This window comes from Acomys minous, assembly GCF_964271855.1.
Source record: "Acomys minous genome assembly, chromosome: 12".
Taxonomy (NCBI): domain Eukaryota; kingdom Metazoa; phylum Chordata; class Mammalia; order Rodentia; family Muridae; genus Acomys; species Acomys minous.
The window spans coordinates 89,829,452-89,851,775 of record NC_140493.1 but is presented as its reverse complement, the minus strand read 5'-3'; the positions used below and the strand labels follow the sequence as shown (position 1 = coordinate 89,851,775).

General features: G+C 51.9%; 2 protein-coding genes across 14 annotated transcripts in view; one reads left to right on the top strand and one right to left on the bottom strand.

Annotated features, from left to right (window-relative positions):
* The window catches only part of SRCIN1 (SRC kinase signaling inhibitor 1), a 73,473-nt gene extending 67,109 nt beyond the window's left edge, over positions 1 to 6,364 (top strand). For 4 of the 5 annotated variants that reach the window (XM_084751075.1, XM_084751079.1, XM_084751076.1 and 1 more), the window contains one exon: positions 3,017 to 6,364. In XM_084751075.1, coding sequence (XP_084607201.1) covers positions 3,017 to 3,151 — 135 coding nt within the window. In that variant the 3' untranslated portion in view covers positions 3,152 to 6,364. Of the gene's footprint in view, positions 1 to 2,734 lie in introns of all 5 variants that reach the window. The other variant, XM_084751077.1, reaches the window with a different exon arrangement.
* ARHGAP23 (Rho GTPase activating protein 23) overlaps positions 1 to 22,324 on the bottom strand; it is a 331,343-nt gene that overhangs the window by 230,866 nt on the left and 78,153 nt on the right. For 5 of the 9 annotated variants that reach the window (XM_084751066.1, XM_084751068.1, XM_084751067.1 and 2 more), the window contains one exon: positions 14,532 to 16,680. In XM_084751066.1, the coding sequence (XP_084607192.1) occupies positions 15,676 to 16,680 (1,005 nt within the window). In that variant the 3' untranslated portion in view covers positions 14,532 to 15,675. Of the gene's footprint in view, positions 1 to 14,531; positions 16,681 to 22,324 lie in introns of those variants that run through there. The other 4 variants (XR_014773313.1, XR_014773314.1, XR_014773315.1 and 1 more) reach the window with 2 other exon arrangements.

Genomic DNA, 22,324 nt, shown 5'->3' with positions numbered 1-22,324 from the left:
CGATCCAGCCCTGTATGGAACTCTGAGCCAGAGCCTGGAGGGACAGGTTTCTGCAGGAGTCGGAACAGCGGGTGCGGTGTGGTCTGGCAGGGTGCTGCCACGCCCTCTGCATCCAGAAGTGTCCCGCTTCTCCTAGAGGAAAGCCCTGGTCGCTCAGAGGCTTCTGTCTCATCACAGAGGTGGGAGTGATGCTTTTTTTTTTTTTAACAAAATCCAAGACCCATGGGGGTGAAGGGAGAGATTGGAGAGATGGCTCAGGGGTTAAGCACTCTCCCAGAAGACCCAGGTTCAGTTCCCAGCGGCCAGATAAAGGCTCACAACCATCCTTAGCCCCAGCTGCAGGGCAATCTGGTGCCCTCTTCTGTGTTCCGTGGGCACTGGGCATGCGTGTGGTGCACACACAGCCAAGACACACATGCACATAAAATAAAAACAATAAGCTTTTTAGAATAGAGAGGGGCTGGGGGAAAGCCCACAGTGGATCATTGGCAGGTGGACATGGAAGTGACAGAAACACTAGGAGACCAGGGAACTCTGAGCAGCATAGAGTTGCCAAGCAAAGTTTTACCTGTTCCCTTTACGGGATCTTGAATGGAGTTATAGTCAGCTTGTCCCCCAATGGGTGGAAACGGGCTTGTTTTGTTTTTCGAGGTGGGGCCTCTCTGTGTAGCCCTGGCTGTCTTGGAACTAGCTCTGTAGACCAGGCTGGCCTCAGACACACAGAGATCCGCCTGCCTCTCTCTGCCTCTTGAATGCTGGGACTAAAATGTGTGAGCTACCACTGCCCAGCTCAATATTTTATCACTGCACGGTGCGAGCCTGAATGAGTGTGTATGCACTTGCGCTGCACTTGTGAGCAGGAAAGGGCTTCAGGGTCCCCTCAGTTTAGAGTTACAGGTGGTTGGGAGCTGCCGTGTGGGTGCTGAGAACTAAACTTTACACATACTGAACACCCAGGTCTTCTGCAAGAGCAGTGCACACTCTTAACCACTGAGCTATCTCTCCAGCTCTGAGAAATCCCTTTAAGTGGGATGCACTAAGGAGCAGGGAAGTCTCAACCTAAGTGGCAGAGACCACTTAGGTGCCTATTTTGAGTTTGTTCCCAGGCCCAGGTATTGGAGCCAAGGGAGAGCTGGGTCATACCTGGCCTGTGGCAGTGGACAATGAATGCTGTGGCATAGGACCCTGGCTGATGAGAGGGGCACAGCAGAGGGTACACTGCTGAATCCACATGCCTGCTTTGATTCTCCCGAAGGAGAGGCGTTGGCTTTGCCAGCTGCAGCTTGGTGAAGCCTAGATGAATCACTGCTGGGCCACTTGCCTACCTGCTGGCAAGGAAACCACAGTTAAGAGCAGTGGGGTGGCCTCCTGGTTCTCTGAAGGCTTTGGTAGGCAGCGTTTGCTTGAGATGCTGGCTTTCCACCCCAGGGTCCTTGGGGGAGCCTTCCTAGCAGCTGGGTGGCACCACAGGATCTTAGGAAAGGACAGGCTCAACCTTGGGCAGGTCACTGGGAGACGATCCTGCCACACGATCCTCTTTTTCTTTTCTTTCTTTTTTTGTTTTTTGTTTTTTGTTTGTTTTTGGTTTTTGAGACAAGATTTCTCTGTAGCTTTGGCTGTCCTAGAACTCACTCTATAGACCAGGTTGGCCTCAAACTCGCAGAAATCCACCTGCCTCTGCTACGATAAGGTGTGTGCCACTACTGCCAGGCTTCTTCCCTTTTTCCTTCCTTCCCTTCCCTTCCTTCTTCCTTTCTTTCTTTCTCTCTCTTTTTTTCCCCCCTCTGGGTTTCTCAGTATAGTCCTGGCTGTTTTGGAACTCTCGGTAGACCAGGCTGGTCTTCTTTGTCTTTGGAGCGGCTTCAGCTGCTGTTTGCTTTGGTTTGTTGAGACGGGGTCTTCCCAGGTAGCCTTGTCCTCATTCCACATAGCCAAGAATCACAGGCACGTCGGGATTTTTGTTTTGTTTTGTTTATTTATTTATTTATTTTTTAGTCAAGGCTGTTCGGTTGTCACGCTGGTAGCTATACTCCAGATGAGTCCCTGGATACAGTTACAGAGTTCAAGGCAGCCTGGCTTGTGTCACTGTCACCCCAGTAGTGACACCTGGATGCACATTCCCACCCTACAAGAGAGATGATTCTGGAAGGAGTCCCAGGAGTCTCCAGTTGTGATACAGTCCCAAGAGTGTTCCCTTGGAGATGACGCAGGTGGCACTTAAGCCATACTTTGGAGGCCATGGCTCCAAAGAACCAGCCTGAGGGGCACTAATTTAGAAGTAAGAAGAAGGGTGCCCTTGTGCACACAGGGGGTTCTGGCTGGGAGAATAGCCTGGGTGCACAGCTTGTGCCCTTAAGTTGTCTCCGTTATGGGCACTTGGAGCGGGGGTGGGGGGGTGGGGGCGGTGGGACATGAGCAGGGAGGGCTGCAGTGGGGAATCCCTGAGCCGGGAGGGATGCTGGTGATGGCAGGTGGCTACTCCTAATTCCCAGGTGGGCTAGCTCAGTCCAGCTTACACCAGGAGCCTCCCACAGAGACTAGAGTCGGGGCCCTTCGCTGCTGGGCTGAGCTACTGACCCCTGTCTGCGCTGGCTTTAGATGCATCATCCCTGTTGCTGCTAACTATTAACTTCTTTTCCCTCCCTTCCCCGTCCCCTCACCCCTCGTCCCCTCTGCCTGTCCTGGGCTGGGTCTCTCTGGTGTGTCTTTTCTGTCTTCTGTCCTTCCCTCTCAGTAACCATGGGCTGAACCCACCCCCCCCCCACTCTGGTTTCCAGGCCTTTGGTCCAACCCCATGGCCCCCCTCAACCTTCTCCCGTGCCCTGCCGATACACTTCCCCCACCCCCGTCCCCCCAGTTCAGAGGGCTCCAGACGGGCCCTCTGGCTTTCTCGCTTTTGCAGTTAGTTTTTCTCTCGGACTTGTGGAGCTTTTCCATTTTTCAACACTCCAGCCAGGAGCCAGCCTGGAGGCTGTCCTTTGCTCTCTCTGACCCCTGACCCCTGTTTTTGTTCCAGGCCACTAAACCATCTAAAGAGATGAGCGGGTCGAATGAGACCTCGAGCCCAGTCTCAGAAAAGCCCTCTGGTTCCAGAACCTCCATCCCTGTATTGACTTCCTTTGGGGCAAGGAATTCTTCCATCTCCTTCTAGAAGCCCCTCACGCTACCCCCCCCCCAGCCTGCCCCTCTGTCACTCCTGCCATCGTACCCTACTTCCTTTCATGCCCACTCTACCCTCCCTACTCTCACGCCTGAAGGGTCGTGGGGCGGGGGACAGGAGGGCACAGCCCTCAGCCCTCTCATCCCCTTTTGGTGTTTTTGGTTTTTTTTCAGTGATTCCCTTTCAGTGACTTTTCTTTTTCTTTTAAGAGCAAAAAGAGAAAACTTAAAAACCAAACACACCAACTTCCCTTGACTTCCTGTCCCCTGGTGGCCTCTGCTAGGCCCACTTCCTGTCATCTTCCCCCCCCCCCCCCCCCCCGCTCTGCTCTTTCACCCTCTTTCTCCCGAGTCCATCCAAAATTCCCACCTCCCCTAACTTCCCAAGAACACTTGGAACAAACTCTGAGCCACGGAGACTTGGAAGCGGAGCAAGACCCCCTCCTCCCTCCCATTGCTGGGTCCCTTCCTGGAAGAACAAACGGACACGGAGTGACCCAGCCTCAGGCTGGACAATGAACGAGGGAGACGCTGGCCTTGGAGACGCTCCACTGCCTGTCCGGCCTTCGAAGAGACAGAACTCCCGCTGCCAGCCTGCGGTTTTCCTCTGGAACCAGGGTGGACCTGGAAGCAGGCGTGCCTGGAGAGCCTCCGCAGAGAAGAGGCCAAGGCTGGGTGTGAGGAGGGGAGGAGGACACGAGGTGGCAGGGGAGAAGCCGGCTCTGTCCGGCTGGTGCTAGCACAGGATAGAAGCAGGCCCCCCAGGATGCCTGTTGTGGAGTGTGCTCCTGGGGACAGCCTGCCCCCCTGGGGCTCTGCCTTGGGAGAGGGCAGCCCTCAGATGGGTATTTTGATACTTTTTAGTTTCTTAATTTAGCACTTTACATGCCATTAACTTATTTTATGGGGGTGGGGTGGGCAATGATGGGGGGGCCTAGAAACATGTTTGGAGGGTGGGAAGGGTCCAGCTGTGAGGGAGCTACGGAGAAGAGAGAAGGGATGGGTGGGTGCAGCAAAGGCTCTGACCCCCTAGCTGGGAGCAACTTGACCTCTGAGCAGCCTCTATGATTTAAGGGTTTTCAGGGAAGAGGTGAGATGTGACTTGTCTGTGGGGATCTGGTGACCACTTGTGAGGTGTTTGAGGGTCCCCCAAGGCAGAGCAGGCAGCTAGTACTCCAGTCTCGAGATAACCTTGCAGAAGTCCTGCACAGGGCAGACTGGCCTTTGGGTGGCCCTGGAGTCAAAGGGAGAGGCTGACTTGATCCTGGCCTGGTCCCCAGCAGGCCCAGAAGGCCCAGAACAAGAAGGAAGATTCTGTGGAAGGGCTAGACGGGTAGCACAAAGTAGAGTAAGCACAGCGACGCGGTCTTGGGACTAGTCCTCCAGGAAGCACAGAAAGAGACCACGGACAGGACAGAATCCCAGGACCCTGGAGCCTGGCAGGGGGGAGGCAGTGGCAGCTGTTGAGGGTTTCCGGGAGGGAGGGAAAACTGGGTTGTGTTTCTTTTTCTTTTTTTTGTTTTTGTTTTTGTTTTTGTTTTGTTTTTAATTTTTGTTTTTGTTTTGTTGGCTCACTCTTGTTTTCTAGCTTTGGGTCACTTTTGTACCAAGGCAAGCAAGCCTTTTTGAAAACTAACAAAAGAAGAAGAAGACGAAGAAAAAGAATCCCTCCCAGAAACAAAACAAAATAAAAAAAACAAAACAAAACAAAAAAAAACCTAAAAAAAAAAAAACTAGAAAATAGGAAAAAAAAAAAAAGGACCTCACAATGATGCAATTACTTTTAATTGCAAGCAACTCTTTACATTTAAGTGAAGTGTCTTAACATTTTATATTGTTTTAAAAATATATTTACATATTATATATATAATATACGTAATATAAATATATATAAATATTTAAAAAAGGAAAAAAAAAAAAGAAAACCACAGCACACTCTCCCTGGCCGCTGTCTGGCGGGGGAGGGGGCTGGGGACAGGCGTGTGGCCTGGCTTCTTTAGTCTGGTGAAGCAGTTTGGTTTGATTTGGCTGTACAGAGACCCCCCTGGCTTGGGAGGGGAGGGGGGACCCCTCCAACTCCATTTCTCTTTGCTTGCTACTCTTTGCTTGCCCCCACACCCCCTCAGCCCTGTGACCTGAGTGTGCGCCCCTCCGTCATTGTCCTGAGTTGAGTGTCCTTTGTGGAGGGAGAGGGAGCCAGAGGAAGTGACCATCCATGCAGGGGCTGCCCCCCCCCCCTATCAGGCAGATCCCACGAGATTCGCATTGTTCACTTTGGCTCCTGCGCATGTGTGTCCTGGAAGACGTTTGTATGGGACTGTGTGCAGCCTGTGTGTGCGCACGCTGGCACAAGCCTACGTAACTTATGTGTGTGCCCAAACAAAACTTATATTGTGTGTGTGAAGCCTTGTACATGTATGTGAACATAACCTGCCTGGGCACAGCATGATTGTGTGAGGGGAGCCTTGGGAGTGAGGACATATGTAATGTTTGTGTGGACATGCCTGGCTGGTCAGGTGAGGACCACGTATGGATGGGTAAGAGATAGTGTCTGCTGTGGATATGGTTGTGTGCAGGAGTGTGAGATGGCCTCTGTGTGTGAGTATGTGTGTGCACGTGTGTGTGTTCCATCATCCCTGCACCACTCGCCAGGCTCCCCTCCCAAGCCCCCCTGCACCCCACACACGTCTCCTCAAAGCCCACAGCACGTCAATCTCCCTCACCCCCCCCCCAGCTGCATGCACCTCGCCGCTCTGTCCATCAGTGTGTGCTTGACAAGAGAAACTGCCACCTTGGGGGACCCTGTACCTGGTCCCCTCACCCCTGCCCACTGTGCTGTGTTAACTCGCATGGGGGGTTCTCTCTGGCCCCTTCCACAATATACTGTTTCCCCAGGAGCCTCAGGGCCAAGGCTTTGAGTGGGACCCCAAGTGGGGTCCCCCAAGGCCAGCCCAGCTCCGCACCCACCCGTCCACCCCGTAGGGCCTGTGTTGGTGTAGAAGTGAATGGCTTCTGTGGATATTTTGTGACCTCTGTCAGTGTAACTTGACAATTTCTAAATGGAAAGGGTTGCTGTGTTTTCTGTCTCTTTTTTAATGTCCTTTTTTTTCTCTTCCCTAACTCCCAGCTTTCTTCCCTTCCCTTTTGGTTTTTCTGGCCGAGTGTTGGGGCTTTAATAAAACTTGTTTCTTTTTTCTCTCCTGGATCTTCTTCCTGTGGGCTCTGTCTCTCGGTTATTTGCTTCTTCACCTGGAAAGAATTGGGGTAAATGGCAGAGGGGTGGGGACTCCCTCGCATCCATGGGCGTGGCATGGAGAAAGGACAGGCAGGACAAGAGCCACAGGGTTAGAGCTGCCCACGGCACATTGTTCCAGACTCCGTGGGCATACTGAAGAAGGACTCCACTATTTTTTTATTTAAGATTTATTTACTATGTATGCAGTATTCTGCCCACATGTGTGTCTCCATGCCAGAAGAGGGCACCAGATCTCATTGTAGATGGTTGTGAGCCACCATGTGGTTGCTGGGAATTGAACTCAGGACCTCTGAAAGAGCAGCAGACAGTGCTCTTAACCTCTGAGCCATCTCTCCAGCCACTCCACTATTTTTTTTTTTAAAGGTTGGGGGTGGGGAGGGTTGCGACAGGATTTCTCTGTGTAGCCCTGGGTGTTCTAGAACTCACTCTGTAGACCAGGCTGACCTTAACTCAGAGATCCACCTGCCTTTGCTTGGATTAAAGACGTGTGCCACCATGCCCAGCTGACCCCACTAATTCTCAAGTCATCTGCAGACTGGGTGTGGCCCGAGTGGCCCCATCTATAGTCCTCATGACCACCTGTTAGGTGGTTCTTTTTGTTCGTTTTGTTTTTGGAGACAGGGTTTCTCTGTGTAGCCCTCGCTGTCCTGGACTCACTTTGTAGACCAGGCTGGCCTCGAACTCACAGCCATCCGCCTGCCTCTGCCTCCCTGAGTGCTGGGATTAAATTCATGTGCCACCACCACCACCACCGCCGCCGTAAGGTGGTTCTTTACACCTGTGGCCAGCAGAGATCCTGGGCATTTTTCCTGTGTCCCAGAACCAGCAGTCTTTGAACCCAAGATTTGAATGCAGCTCCACCTGGCCCTAAAGCCAGTGCTTAGAGGTCAGTCAGCCCTGTCCTTTCTAGGGAAGTCACCTTCAGAGTTTGGGAGTTAACAGGAACTAACACCTGAAACAGCCAGGATGCAATGGAATGTCCCTGCTACCCCCGGTGCACAGGGCATGGACCAGGTGTCCTGCTCAGGGGTGGAGGTCTTGCCACAGTTCCCACGTGTTCTGTCTTGGAGGCTGCCTATATTCTATTTGGTTGAGGCCTGCAGTGACCAGATCTTTACCTCTGTCCCATGAGGTGGCAGGGTCCTGAAGTTACATGCTCCCAGCCATCTTTGGAACCCTTAGCATTGCTTTTTCCCCCCCCCTTCCCTAAGGGCCACTGGAGTAGAGAAACTGCTCATTGTTTGCTGGAAATGCTGTCGCATGAGTCACCTCCTGCCATTGCCCCCAGAAGACCTCAGACACAATGCAGCCAGACCTTATTTTACCTAGAGGCTGTCCCTGAGTCATTTTTAGCATGTCAGCAGGTCTTCTCCATTTCCCTTCACATTCCCGGAAATCAAGAGAGCAGCCTTCCCCCTCCCTCCATCCCCCTCCCCCCATCCCCCCCCACTGGCAATTTAAAATGGAGGAAAAAAAAAAGCTGCCGTCATGTGTTTGCCAAAGATTATGCAGGGCACAACCCTCACCCCTTCAAGTGGCTCCCGAATGCCCCTCCTGGCTGCTGTCCCAAGTGTAGCCTCTGGCAGGGGAGCCAGCCAGGAAATGGGGCAAACGGTGGATGACAGTGAGCAGTGGAACCAAGAAACAGCCCTGTAACTGGCGATGAGTGAAGTAGACCTGCCCTGAGGCGCACCCCGCAGCCCCCCCCCCCCCCCCCCCCGCCCAATGGGAAACCTTATGTGTGAGGAATGGAAGAGCTGAAGGGCATGGCTGTCAGGAATATGCCTGCCGTACAAGCATGGCCTGAGTTTGGATTCCCACTGCCCGTATAAAAGCCAGGCATAGTGACGCTATGATAGGGGACAGGTCCTTAGAACTCACTGGGCAGCCAGGTTATCCAATAGGTGAACTCCAGGTTCAGTGAGAGACCCTGTCTCAAAAAACAAACAAAACACAAAAACAAGAGAAGAAGATGCGTGCGCATCCATATATGTATAACACTAACACACGATTTTAAAAGCGAATTGTAAACTTTTCAATAGAAAGCTGGGCGTTTGGGCAGTGGTGGCGCACACCTTTAGTCCCAGCACTTGGGAGGCAGAGGCAGCCAGATCACTGTGAGTCTGAAGCCAGCCTGGTCTACAAAGTGAGTCTAGGACAGCCAGGGCTGCACAGAGAAACCATGTCTCGAAAAAACAAGCAAGCAAATAGACTTCTCAATAGAGGTAAATCTCTAGGGTTGGAGGCTAGCCTGCTATACATAGCTAGCTCCAGACTTCCAGGGTCAGGGTCAAATAGTGCGACCCTGTCGTCAACAAGGAACATAGGAGTAGAAGCAGAAGAGTTAGGAATTGAAGTCAGATTGAGCTACACTGTGAATTGGAGGCCAGCCTGAGATACACGAGATCCTGTCTCAAAACAAAAGGCCTGAGAAATGGCTGGTTTAGCGGTGAAGGTGAGACCCACATGGCCGATGGCGAGCGCTGACTTCTGTAGTTGTCCTCAGATCGCCACACACACACTGTGCCCTGCCCCGACAAAACATGTATGTCAATAAGTGTAATACAATTTACAAACAAAAATGAGTAGCATGCCTATAATCCCAGCATTTGGGGGTGGGGAAATGTGTGCCTGAGGCAGGATGCTCCAGAGCCAGTCTGGATGAGAGAGAGAGAGAGAGAGAGAGAGAGAGAGAGAGAGAGAGAAGAGAGAAGAGAGAAGAGAGAAAGAGGAGAGAGAGAGAGAGAATCTACCACCACCACCACCACAACTGGGGGAGTTAGACATGGCTCAAACCTGTAATCCTTGTCTTTGATGCAGGAGGATTGCCTTTGAGTTCAAAGTGAGCTTGGAGCCAGGCATGATGGCATATGCCTTTAATCCCAGCAGCACTCGGGAGGCAGAGGGAGGTGGATCGCTGTGAGTTCGAGCCCAACCTGGTCTACAAAGTGAGTCCAAGATAGCCAAGGCTGGGGGCTGGAGAGATGGCTCAGTGATTAATGAGCACCATCTGCTTACAACCATCTATAATGAGATCTGGTGCCCTCTTCTGGCCTGCAGGCACACATGCAGGCAGAGCACTGTGTATATAATAAATAAATCTTAAAAAAATAAAAATAAAAAAAGACAACCAAGGCTAACACAGAGAGACCCTGTCTCAAAAACAAAAACAAATCAAAAACCTTAACAAACAAACAAACAAAAAGTTTGAACAACCCAACAAACAGACAAAGAGTCACCCTGTGGAGCTGAGAGTCTTAGGCCAAAGGCTGGAGAGAGAAGTAGCCTGCTTCCAGGAAAGAAACCCACGTAGCTGGAGGAGGGACAGTCTGGGAGATGGGCATGGCGTCATCCTGGGCCAGGAACAGGAAGCCCTGTGTCTTTTAGGAGCTGTCACAAGTGATGGGGAGGTTTCTTACAGTTTTACATTTTATTTTTAATTAACTGTGTATGTTCCAGGCAGTGAGAGGAGTTTGCGTAAATGTGAAGGTTTCTGGGGAGTATTGGACTCTCTGGAACAGGAGTTACAGATGGTTGGGTGCCTGGTGTGGGTGCTGGGAACTGAATACAGGCCCTCTGCCTGGTGTGTGGGTGCTGGGAACTGAATGCTGGCCGTCTGCAGGGCCCTATGCTCTTTGGTAGGCAAGTGTCTAAGATGTGACGAGCTGCTGCAGAGACACCTCCTGCTGCATCTTTCACGGTTGCGGGTCACAAACCAGTGTCTCAGGAGGGGAGAATGGAGTGTCAGAGCCTGGACAGTAACACCAAATGATGGTCCAGAAGGAATTCTAGGACTCCCTCCTATGGTCCCTCTCCCCAACCACTGGTCACTCACTCCAACTACTTTAGTTGTGCAGATAGCCATGGTCCTGTCCTCACCTATGACAGAGTGGTGTGTGTGTGTGTGTGTGTGTGTGTGTGTGTGTGTGTGTGTGTGCATGTGCGCGCACCACTCTTTTCCCTCAACACTAATATTTCCTAACGAAACGTTTCTCAGGAAACAGCAAACCTCATGGCCAGGGTGAGCAAGGTTGGAGTGCAGCTGGCTTGCCTTTATGGCTTAATTCAGGCGCATTTCACAAGCCATAAAATCCCCCATTTAACATCCGCAGATCAGCAGGTTTTAGCTCATTTGAGGATGCACAGCCAGCACGACCGTCTATTTTTAGAATATTTTCAACACCCATAAAAGCCCTGACCCCCAACTTTCATTACCCATTTTGGCTCCTTCCTCTGTGGCACCCCATCCCTAGGGTATTATTCACCCCCTTCCCCTATGTGGATCCCCCAGACTTTTCCCCCGGATGGGATCACGCAGCAGCCTACCTGCTTCTCTGGCACCGTGTTTGCAAAATCAGCTGCGGTGAAGCATGCATCAGACAGCGCTTCGCTCCTTTTCCAGCTCAGCCCTTCCCCAGCCTGTATGTTGTATATGATATTTGTGTGTGTCAGTACACAAACTTTCAGGTAACCAGCATCTATCTGTCTGTTACCTGGTGTGTGCGCCACAGGGTGTGTGTGGAGGTCTGAAAACCACTTGTAGGGCTAAGTTCCTTCCTTGTACCCTGACGTGGGTTCTGGGGATAGAATTCAGGTTGCCCAGCTTGTGGCACACGCTCTGCTGGCTGAGCCACACCACCCCGAAGCAGCAGCAAGCCTGGGTTCCCTTCCCACTAGTCCACCTAAGAGGGTTCTAGCTGCTCTGCCTCTTTTTCAGCTTATTACCTATATATATCCATATTGGTACCTGTGTACTTTTTTGAGGCAAGGTCTCGTGTGGCCCAGGCTGACCCCAAATTCTCCACGTAGCAGATGCTGATGTTGAACTTTTCATCTTCCTGCCTCTTGAGATCCCAGGCATGCACCCAATCTGGTGAATGTGGTACTGGGAATTGAACCCCTCACCCTCAGCCTCTGAAGCACCTATCTTGCTTTGTTTTTATTTTTTATCTTATGTGCATTGGCGCATTCGTGTCTGTGTGAGGATGTTTGTAGCGCCCGCGCTACCAGTCTAGGCTACGGCGAGGGTCTGCGGATCGAAAAGACAACACAACAGTGGGTCATTCGTGCTAAGAGAAATGACATTTATTGGGAGCTGCTTATATAGGGGAGGAAGCAGCAATAGAACAGCACTGTGGAAAGTCCCCAAGAGGAGGCAAACCAAGAGCCAAATCATGAGACTCAAAACGAGGAAGATGAAGGCAGCCAGTGGAGGACAATGTTTCAACGGCAGACCAAAAAAGAGTAATGTTTCAACTGCAGAAAAAAACCAGGTAAAGGGTCAGTACCAGCACAGCTGCAGTTTCCCACAGGTGTGTCTGTAATTACAGACAGTTGTGACCAGCCCAGAGGGTGCTGGGAATTGAACCCCAGGTTCTCTGGGAGGTAAGAGCAGCCAGTGCCCTTAAGGATTGAGCCACCTCTTCAGCCTCCAACTCTCTTGATGATTACAGCTTTGTGGCAAGTCTTTTTTATTTCTCTGTGTGGGCCGGTGCCACAGTGAGTGTGTGTGTTTCTCTGTGAAGGTCCTGGATGGCCTGAAATTCACTCTGTAGACCAGGCTGGCCTTGAACTCAGAAATCTGCTCGCTTCTGCCTTATGAGTGCTGGGATTAGCTTCAGAGGACAGCTTTCAAGAGTTGTTCTCTTTCCACCCAGTGGTTCCAGAGATGAAACTCAGGTTACAAGGTTTGGCAGCAAGCACGGTGCCTAATGAGGCATCTTGTTGGCTCCAAACCTCTTGATTTCCCACTTAATCTCACTGTGGCTAAGAAGCTTTGTCAAGAATTCCCCCCCTTGGCTCCCCTCCCCCATTAGAATCCCTGTGTCTGCTGTCCTTGGGAATACACCTGCTTTAGCTCCTGACAGTCTGTCTGGTTTAGAGACTGTTACAAAGTGTCCTTGTCCCTAGTTAGAAACAAAATGTCTTTGTTCTAGTTAAGGTTTCTCTCTCATACTTGGAATAGTTACCCTAGCTCTCTCAGTAACAGCTCATACAGTTGATTTTTTTCTAAATCTTCCATTTTAAAAAATGTATTCTGCCGGGCGTGGTGGCACACGCCTTTAATCCCAGCACTCGGGAGGCAGAGGCAGGCGGATCGCTGTAAATTCGAGGCCAGCCTGGTCTACAAAGCGAGTCCAGGACAGCCAAGGCTACACAGAGAAACCCTGTCTCAAAAAACCAAAAAATAAAAAATAAAAAAAATTTAAAATGTATTTTAGCCGGGCAGTGGTGGTGCACGCCTTTAATCCCAGCACTTGGGAGGCAGAGGCAGGCGGATCGCTGTGAGTTCGAGACCAGCCTGGTCTACAAAGTGAGTCTAGGACAGCCAGGACTACAAGAGAAACCCTGTCTCAAAAAACAAAACAAAACAAAAAAAATGTATTCTATTTATTGCTGTGACCAAATAACCAATAGGAACAACTTAGTAAATCAAAGGTTTCTTTGGGATCACAGTTTCTTTCTTTTTAAAAAATTTTTAATTTGATTAATTTTTTTATTATTTATTTTATATTATTATTATTATTATTATTATTATTATTATTATTATTATTATTATTATATTTATTTACTTACTTGTTTTTTTGTGACAGGGTTTCTCTTGTAGTCCTGACTGTCCTGAACTCTCTTTGTAGACCAGGTTGGCCTCAAACTCACAGAGGTCCACTTGCCTCTGCCTCTCGAGCAGTCTGCTAGCTTCTACCTCGTCAGTGCTGGGATTAAAGGCGTGTGCCACCATGCCCGGCTTTTATCACAATTTCAAGGGAGTTTTAGTCCATCATGGGGAGGGTACATTGTAGCTGGTGAGGACACAGAAAACCTGCTGGAACCAGGGTAGTGGGACCTTCAAAGGCTTGCTTCTGCTGACCTACTTCTGCTTCAAAACAGTGCTATGAGTGAGTCGGCGACCAACAGGTCAAGATGGGAGCCTGAGGGAGACTGTTTCCATTCAAACCCTAAACCAGGGCATGGTGGCACAGGTCTATAATCCCCAGCACTCAGGAGGCTGAGGCAGGAGGAATGCTGTAAGGTGAGGCCAGCCTGGTCTATACAGTGAGTTCTAGGCCAGCCAGGGCTACATAGTGAGACCCTGACTAAAACAAAAGAAAACAACAATAACATAAAACCCCAAAGCTTCCCTTCAATGTAGATCTCTCTCTTCCCCCACCTTCATGTGGTTCGCGTGGTACAGATCACAGCTAGTTTTGTGTAGTGAGCTGCCGTTTAAAAGAGAAAGAAGAAAATACAGTAACATCTCTCCTTTCTCCTATCTACCCTCACAGCTGCTTTCTGCTTGTGTGGGTTCAAGTTACTATCTAGTGTGTTTTCCTCCGCTCAAAGGCCATTCATCCTTGCAATGAATTCTGCTTTTCTTATTTAGAAGTATCTTTACTTGACCTTCTCATCTTTAGAGTCTGTTACCGGCTGCAGAAGGTTACCCCCGTGAGGAGAGAGGCTCACCCTCCCACTTCACGTTTCTCCACAGTGCCACCACTTAACAATAGGATGTCCTTGGTGAGATACATCCTGCTCAGTGCCTCAGTTTCCTCTCACTCGGAAAGGACATAGTGATGGCCCTGAGCCTGAATATTGGAGATATGGTTTGGGATATAGCCCTCAAGGTGGGCTCTGTGCTCACTCTGGGGCAGGGGCAGCTCCAGAGCCATGACCGAGGGGCCTGCAGGCTTACCCTTACGACTGAGAAAGCAGGCCAGTCCCACACTGTCCTTTGACGGTGCTGCTGGGCCTGAGGTACCTAGGGTGACAGCTGGCCAAGTCTCCTCCTGTCTGAGGGGTACTGCCTGAGGTCGCTCTGAGAGGCCGTGAGAAACAAGAAGCCTCCCAGCTGCCTGGCCTGCACAGGCGCTGCAGCGTTGGCACCTGGAGGCCTTCTGCTGATACGGTTACAGGGGCGTGGTGGCAACGCACCACCCACCCCGTGCCTCTCTGCTCACTCATACCAGCCTCCTGGGCCACAAAAAGCCACCAGGGAGAAGCCATTTCCTCCATCCTGCCACTTAGGCCTGGTGACCCTCCCTGCAAGGACATGTACCTCAGCTGTCTCCACCCCAGCGCTGCTCTGTCCCTCTCCCCATCCAAACAAGTGAGACACTGGTTCATGCCTGAGGAAAGGCCATTTATTTCCAAGATATAGACTGTACTTTTAAGACAGGACTTTCAGAAGCAAGAATCTTAGTTATAGCCTAGAGAGGTGTGTCAAGGACACAGTGGGAGGAGCCATGCGGATGGGGGCTTTATCCAACACAGTTACAACACTTTTTAAAATGAGCAAAACATCTTTAAAAATCCTTATAAATCCTTTATAATATGTTACACATTAGAGACTATTTACAGTAAGAGGGAGAGAGAGAGAAACGTACAGCAAGTCTTTGCATAAACCAAGAAGACTGACAGGCTTGGGCAGTGAGGCTGGTGACCCCACTGGGGCTCCCCTGGAATGAGTGAGGGCGGGAGGACTGGTGCTTTTAGGTTTATTTACAATGTGGGGGGAGGGGAGCTGGGACCCACCAACCTTGCAGGAACAGCCCAGCTGAGACCCGGTTAATCGGTGTGTGACAGAGTTCTTCCTGACAGAAGGTGAGAGTCTGCATGTTAAGCTGTGGAAGCAAGGTGAACCACGCCAGCGGCAGGTAGGCCCACAGGGCAAAGAGCTTGGAGGGGTGACTTGGAGCTCAACGTAAGGATGTGAGGAGTGACTCAGTCCTGCCTCTGTGGAAGTGCCTGTGTGCACCGAAGGCAGGGTCCTGGCTTGGGGGTGAGGAAATGAAGGGGTTGGGGCAGAAATCGCTACTGGAAACACCTTTGCACAGTGACTACACACACTCACACAAGCCCCCTCCCTCTCCCATGGACACCCAAGCCTAAGCATCAGACATCCTCCTCTCCTTCGCTAGGAGCTAATGGGGCGGGGGAGGGCAGAGAGCAGTTGCAAAAACCCAGCCTGTTTCTTTTCTTCAGTATGAAACCTGGACGGTCCACCCACACTGAATGGTCAACAAAGGTCCCTAAGTGGACTCACAGAAAAGGGCCACGCAGTTCTTTATCCAAAAGACTTGAATCAAAGCAGCCCTCCCCTTTTCTGTCCAGCTCAGACTTCTCTGCCTCACACCACCTAACTCCAGCCCGCAGCACCAGCACCGCCCATTACACCCCACTCCCCGCCCTCTGCAGTACTGGGGACAGCTGGGGAGAGCACAAACTAGCAAGGAACTCCTGCAGCCCCGGGATAGGCGAGGGTGTCACAGACACTGGTGGAGGCGGGCGGCAGTTGACCGGCGCGGGGGCAGCCCCTGCAGGGCCCCTAGGTCCCCCGATGGCAGTGAGGCGGCGGATGAGGCCCGTGCCTTGGTGGACTCCAGGCTGCTAAGGCCAGAGTCCTTGTTGTCGTGAGGTCGCGCCCCTGTAGGCTCCGGGGGTCCCCCTCCGCCCAGCTCCTTCCATTCGTTGAAGTTGAGGTCGGTCAGCGGGCTCTGTACCACCACTGTGTGGCGGCGCCAGCTGCTCCGGCGCCGCCGCGTCTCGGGCGACAGTGGGCGCCGGAGCCGCACGGCCAGCATGTCGTCGGCGGTGCCGCGGAGACGCAGCCGCAAGGCTTCCACGCGTGAGGGTCGGGAGCCGAGTGCCGAGGCGGCCGTCAGGGGCCGCAGCGACTCCTGGCTGCTGGACGACGCCGAGCCGGGAGGCTCGGGACCACGGGGACCCGTCCCTGCGCCCGAACCCTCGGCATCCGCGCGGCTGCGAGACAGGCGACGGCGCGCCAGCGTGTCGCACGGCATAAGATGGTGTGAGCTGAAGGACGGCCGACGCGACAGGCGCCCCCCGGGGCCCGCGCCGCCCTCCGTGTCCGTCTCCACGTGGCTCAGCTCGCTGCGCTCGTCGTCCGCCTCGTCGCCCGCGCCCGCGCGCCGCCCGCCGGTGCCCGAGCACACGCTCCGGTCCATGGTGGACAGAGTGGAGTAGCCCGAGACGATGGAGCGCGTGTCCGCTGCGGGCCGCTCGTCCCGTGCCGTCGGGGGGCTGAGGCGACCGGGGGCCTCGTCGGCTGCGGGGCCCGGCAGCTGCCCTTCGGATGGCTCCTGCGTCCCAGCCGCAGCCTTGTGCGCCTCCTGCTCGGAGTCATCATCGGTGCTGCTGCCCAGGCCTCGCGCCTCCCGCCGCTTCTTCCGTTTGCGGTTGACCGCAGAGATGAAGGAGATCGCCAGCATCTCCCGGGCGTAAGGCTCTTTCTTGGGGACCCACGAACTCTGTAAGGAGACAGGGTAAAGGAAGGCCTTTACACATACGTTCTTTAGACATACTAGTGACAGTACTTGAAAATGTGTCTGGTACAGGATCTCGGGTGGTAAATGCTACTGCTTCGTGGACACCACTCCTCAACTGATGTCTCTTTGGCTACAAGCATCCACCGTTGTCACTCTCCACTCGCCCCACTTGAGAAAGCTTTCTCTCCAGGGCACCACCCTGGTCACTTCCTCCCTTTCCCTCTGCCAGGCCCCTGACCTAGATCAATTCAGGGGCTAGAGGGGCTGCCAAGAGCTGCTGAAGAGCCTGGTACAGTCCCACCATCTGGATGGGGGGGCCACTCCTTTCAATCCCTCTGCCGTGGTCATTCTGGCCTGGTGCTTCCAGAAAAACCTCCATGCCCGCCATGGTGTGTGGGTCTGCCTCTCACCTCCCTTTTGCTTTTCGACATCTTGTGGTGTTTCCAGGGCTCTGTCTTAGCCCCTTCTCTTACTATCCCCAAATGACGCCATTTCCGGCTTCCCTGTCCCACACCAAAGTCTCCTTTGTGTTCCAGACTTCTTTTCCAACTGTGACCCCATCTCTATCTCGTGTCTCTGTCTGTACCCAAACCTACCTATGGAGAACCACATTGTCCCACCTACTTTGCCCCAAACTTCCTCCATTCACGTTGCCCTTTACTAACAGGGTGCCAGCCTCTCCCCTTGCCTCCCTAGCCCCTCCCACTGGAGCCCCGGCCGTCAGAAGCAGAGCTCTGGTTTCCTCCCAGCTTTGCCCAAGACTGACTCCCAACCCGTATCCGCCACAAGCCAGTCCCTTCACACCCTAGCACCAACCTCCTGAGCCTAGCGCCCAGACCCTTACTTGAACCCAGTCTACACTCTGGCGACTGCCCCACCAACCCTTCCTTTGACATCATTTTCCCTTTGATACGTGTGGCAGCCCTACGGTCTCCTTGTCCTGTGTGCTGGATTCTCCCTCCCAACCCAGATGCTTCTAGTGCAGAGAGGCCAGCGGCCTTGCCCAGGGGCATCTGCCAAGGCAGCTGACTCAAACTCACAGAGGTGATCCACGATCCAAGGCGGCAACAGGAGCCAGAGGACTAGAAGCTATTTGCAGGTCTGTGAGCCACAGGCCAAAGCTCCCTACGGATGAACTGTGCTCTGGGGTGAGGTTATGGGGACCCGTGCAGCCCTGCTTTTGTTCAGAAAACCCAGGCCCGTGTGTCTGGGGTGGACTTGGGGGGAGTCTGGCTAGTGTTGAGCCACTGAGGCAAAAAATGAGGGTGTTCAACGCCCCAGTGCTCAGCCAGCGTCACTCACTGCTACACGCCATGTCCCCACCAAAGCCACAGACTGAAGCTGTGACTCCCAACTTTGATGGTTTTTGGAGACAAACCTTTGCAGGAAAACTAGGTTTTGATGCCGAGTGTGAGGCCTAGCGATGGGACTGATCTCTCTCTCTCTTCCTCTTTCCTTCTCTAGGTCACAGTGAGGAGGTAGCCATCAAAAAATTAAATTAAAAGCCAAAGCAGAAACAGGAATGAAGCCTTCGCCAGAAGCTCTTGCTAGCCACCATAAACTTGGACTTCTAGCTCCTAAAGCTGTAGAAAGTAAGTATTCGTTGGTTTTTGTTGTTGGTGGTGGTGGTTGGTTTTTCCAGATATGTAGCTCCAGCTGTCTTGGGACTTACTAAGTAGATTTAGGCTGCCCTTGAACTCACGGAGATCTAGAGTGCTGGGATTAAAGGCGTGCACCCCCACCATCCAGCAAGTATTCATTGTTTAAGCCACCCAGGCAAGCTGTTTTGTCCCAGCAATCCAAGATGTACCCTGGCCATCAACTCTACTGTACATCTGGGTCACGTGGAGCAGAAGCTGGAATGTACACGTATTGGCTGGGAGGCCCAGGGAAAGCTACGGAAGTTCTTCCAGCCTGCCTTCTTTTTGAGATTGACTTTTATTTATCATGTGTAACTTAGCATGCATTGTCCACAGAGGCCAGAAGAGGACTCTGGATCCCCAAACTTGAGTTACAGCTGGTGTGAATTGCCATAGGGGTGCCAGGAATTGAACCCAGATCCTTGCAGCCAGAGCTCTTAACTGCTAAGCCATCTCTCCACCCCTCCCCACCTCCAACTGGTTTCCGTAGCTGCACATGCTCAGAAAGAGCATGGTGAGTGCTTAGTGGTGGCTGTTGATGTGGCTTGGTTTTTTGTTTGTTTGTTTTGTTTTGTTTTTGTTTTTTGAGACAGGGTTTCTCTGGAACTTGCTCTGTAGTCCAGGCTGGCCTTGAACTCAGAGATCCGCCTGCCTCTGCCTGGAAATAAAGGTGCGCTCCACCGTGCCTGGCGGGGTTTTTTGTTGTTGTTGTTGTTGTTTTAAGATGTATTTATTTATTATGTACAGTGTTCTGCCTGCATGTATATCTGCAGGCCAGAAGAGGGCACCAGATCTCATTATAGATGGCTATGAGCCACTATGTCGTTGCTGGGAATTGAACTCAGGACCTTTGGAAAAGCAGCCAGTTCTTTAGCCTCTGAGCCATCTCTGCAGCCCTTGCTTTCTGTTTGTTTGTTTTTAAATGGGTCTGAAACTGAGAGTGTGTGAGGAGGAAAAGCTCTCTTTCCAGTGTTTGTGGTTTCTACATAGGCAGATAATTCTCCCCTGGAGGTTACTTCTGGACCTTTGGATAGGCCAAGGGGGACGGAACCTGTGGGGAAACGGGATGAGGCCGTGCTGAGTCAGACAGCCTAGCTCAGGGTCAGGGGGCCTCAGGTTGGTTATTATGGGCTACATGGAGAGTTGGGGTGGAGAGAAGTAAAAAGAAACCCTTCCCTCCAAACATGGACATCTGACTGCTAGATGAGTTCACCTGAACCAGGGGTTCGTGCCCTGTGCCAGCCACACTCCAGTAAGAAACAGCCAAAACAAAACAAAATAAAACAGGAACAAAAGAACAACAAATAAACAAACAAAAACCCGGTCCTCACAGGGAGGGCACACTGGAGTGTAACTGCCATTCCCCGTGCTGTGGATCCTACCAGGTCTCCTGCCACTGACCTGAGGTGGCCTGTGACAGGATCAGAACCCCTTCAGAACTCTCTGAGAAACCTGGCTGCAAGTAAGAAACCGGAGAGCAGGCTGCCTGTGGCCTCATGCACACCTGTTGGTGGCAATGACCCCAACCAGGCTCTGGGGACACAGCTGAGGATCCAGCGCTGGTCTGGAGTTCAGAGTCAGGAAAGAGTCTGGCAGTGGCAGGTCTCAGCACTACGCAGATGTGGTCCCTACCCTTGGAACACAGAGCTGGCTGGGAGCCCAGGCCTTGGTGCCTGAAATGGGAGGCTGCAGACTCAGATGCCTGCGGCCTCTTCACTAGCAGCAGACTCCCAGCAGGCTGCAGGGGCTGTGCTTCAGACACCATCTGCTGTACACAGTTCTGGGTCTCTGTCTCCATGACAGTTATTTCTATTATGGTTTGTGCCTCAGTTTCTCCAGTGCTTAACTAGCTGTTTCATACTTGCTATCTCATGAAAGCGGGGCATCAGAACTGGGTCTCCAAAGCATTCGCCAAGGAAAGAGGACAACAGCAGATCCCTGCCCCTTGATGACGCAGAACATGCCGTGGTTTCTAGTTACCTGAGCCCAGAGCATTGCCTCCCCATGTATAAAGCGACAATGGTTACAGAACTCAGAGGTCTAATAAGATGGCAGGAAGTGGGCGGGGGGTGGGGGGGTGACTGCAAGCGTGCACTCACACACACTCATGACTAGGCAAGTCAGTAGAATCTCGGGGATGTCCATGTCACACAGACACTTTCTGAAAAGCTCGCTGTGTGTGTTCAAGGCTCTGTGATGAGCAGAGGCCTCGGGAGGAGGCACCAGACTAACGCGGGGATTAAAGAGGCCCATAATCTGGGGAGGCTGGGATCCCACAGCCAGGAGGCTGCAGACGAATGTGGCCATAAGGAATGGGGAGGAGCTGTGTCTAGGGCAGTGGTTCTCAAGCCTCCTAATGCTGTGAGCCTTCAGCACAGTCCCTCAGCTGTGACCCCCAACCATAAAATTATTTCCATTGCTACTTCATAACTAGTTTTTCTATTCTTATGAATCATAATATAAACATCTGATATGCAGGATATCTGATATGTGACCCCTGGTGAAAGGATCGCTTGACACCCCAAGGAGTTGAGACCCACAGGCTGAGCATCGCTGGTCTAGGGGTTTTACAGTGGACGGTGTACTGTCAGCATGGAGCAGCCTTCTGAGGTCTGCAACCCACTTCAGGCCCTCACCACCCACGAGCAGTGCGCAGAGGCTAACATCTGTTTCCTCCTCCTTGTTGCTACCCCTGGAGACATCTCCCGTCTTGGGGCTCAGTGCCACCTCTTCTCGCACACGCCTCCCTCTACCCACAGGGCTTTGCATTTTTGCTCTGAACGCCTCTCAGGTAGGCTTCTCATCATACATTTTCCATCCCTCAGAGAGATCTGGTTTGTGAGCCCCACCCAGCTTCTGCCTCCACGGCATCCCAGTTCTCTCTCCAGCTAGTATTGTCTGCTCATTAGTACGATGATACGGAATCCATTTCAAGTAAGGCCTGTGTGGCTGGAAATCCATAGGTTCAGTTCTGTTTTAGGTGTGTGTGTGTGTGTGCGCGCACGCGTCTATGTAAGTGTGGCCTGAGGAGATCAGAAGATGGTGTCAGATTTGGGGGACCCAGATTTACAGGTGGTTGTGACCAACGTGGGTCCTGGGGACTGAGTTGGAAAGTATTCCTGCCTCTTCTGCCTCCTGGAAGAAATTTTGGAGAACTGGTAGTAGTTTGTTTTTTTTAAAGACTTAATTTTATTTTATGTACATATATATATATGTGTGTGTGTGTGTGTGTATATATACATATATATATGAGTGCATGCATGTATGCTCAACGTGAATGCAGTGCACACGGAGGGCATCAGGTGCTGGGAACCAAACCCAGGTCCTCCGCAAGGATTTTAAATCTCTGAGACATGTTTCTTTCTAACTCCTGTGGTAACTTACTTTTAGGTTATCTTATTTTCTCTCTGTGCGAGCGTGTGTGTGTGTGTGTGTGTGTGTGTGTGTGTGTGTGTGTGTGTGTGTGTTCACATGCATTCATGTATGCAAGCAAGGGTCTGGAGGCCAGAAAAGGGCGCCAGATCTCCTGGACCTGGAGTTACAGGCAGCTGTGCGACATCAGAGGTGAATACTAGGACCTGGACTCTGGTCCTCTGCGAGAGCAGCGTGTGCTCAACAGCGGAGCCATCCCTCTAGTCCAAAAGTACACTTTAAAGAAGTATTTAAATACTAGACAAATAGAGCTGTGGGTCACTTCCTAGTTGGGATGAATTCTGAGAAATGTCAATGAAGTGACTGTGTGAACATCATACTGTGTACTTTCATAAACTTTGCAGTATTAACCAATTACACACATAAGGCTGGGTGGGGCTACTTCCATATATGTATGTGGCCCATTATTGACTGAACTGTCATTGTGAAATGAGATACTTTTTGTTTTGCTTTTTGAGACAGGGTTTCTCTGTGTAGACCTGCTGTCCTGGACTTGATTTGTAGACCAGGCTGGCCTGGAACTCACAAAGATCTGCCTGCCTCTGCCTTCCGAG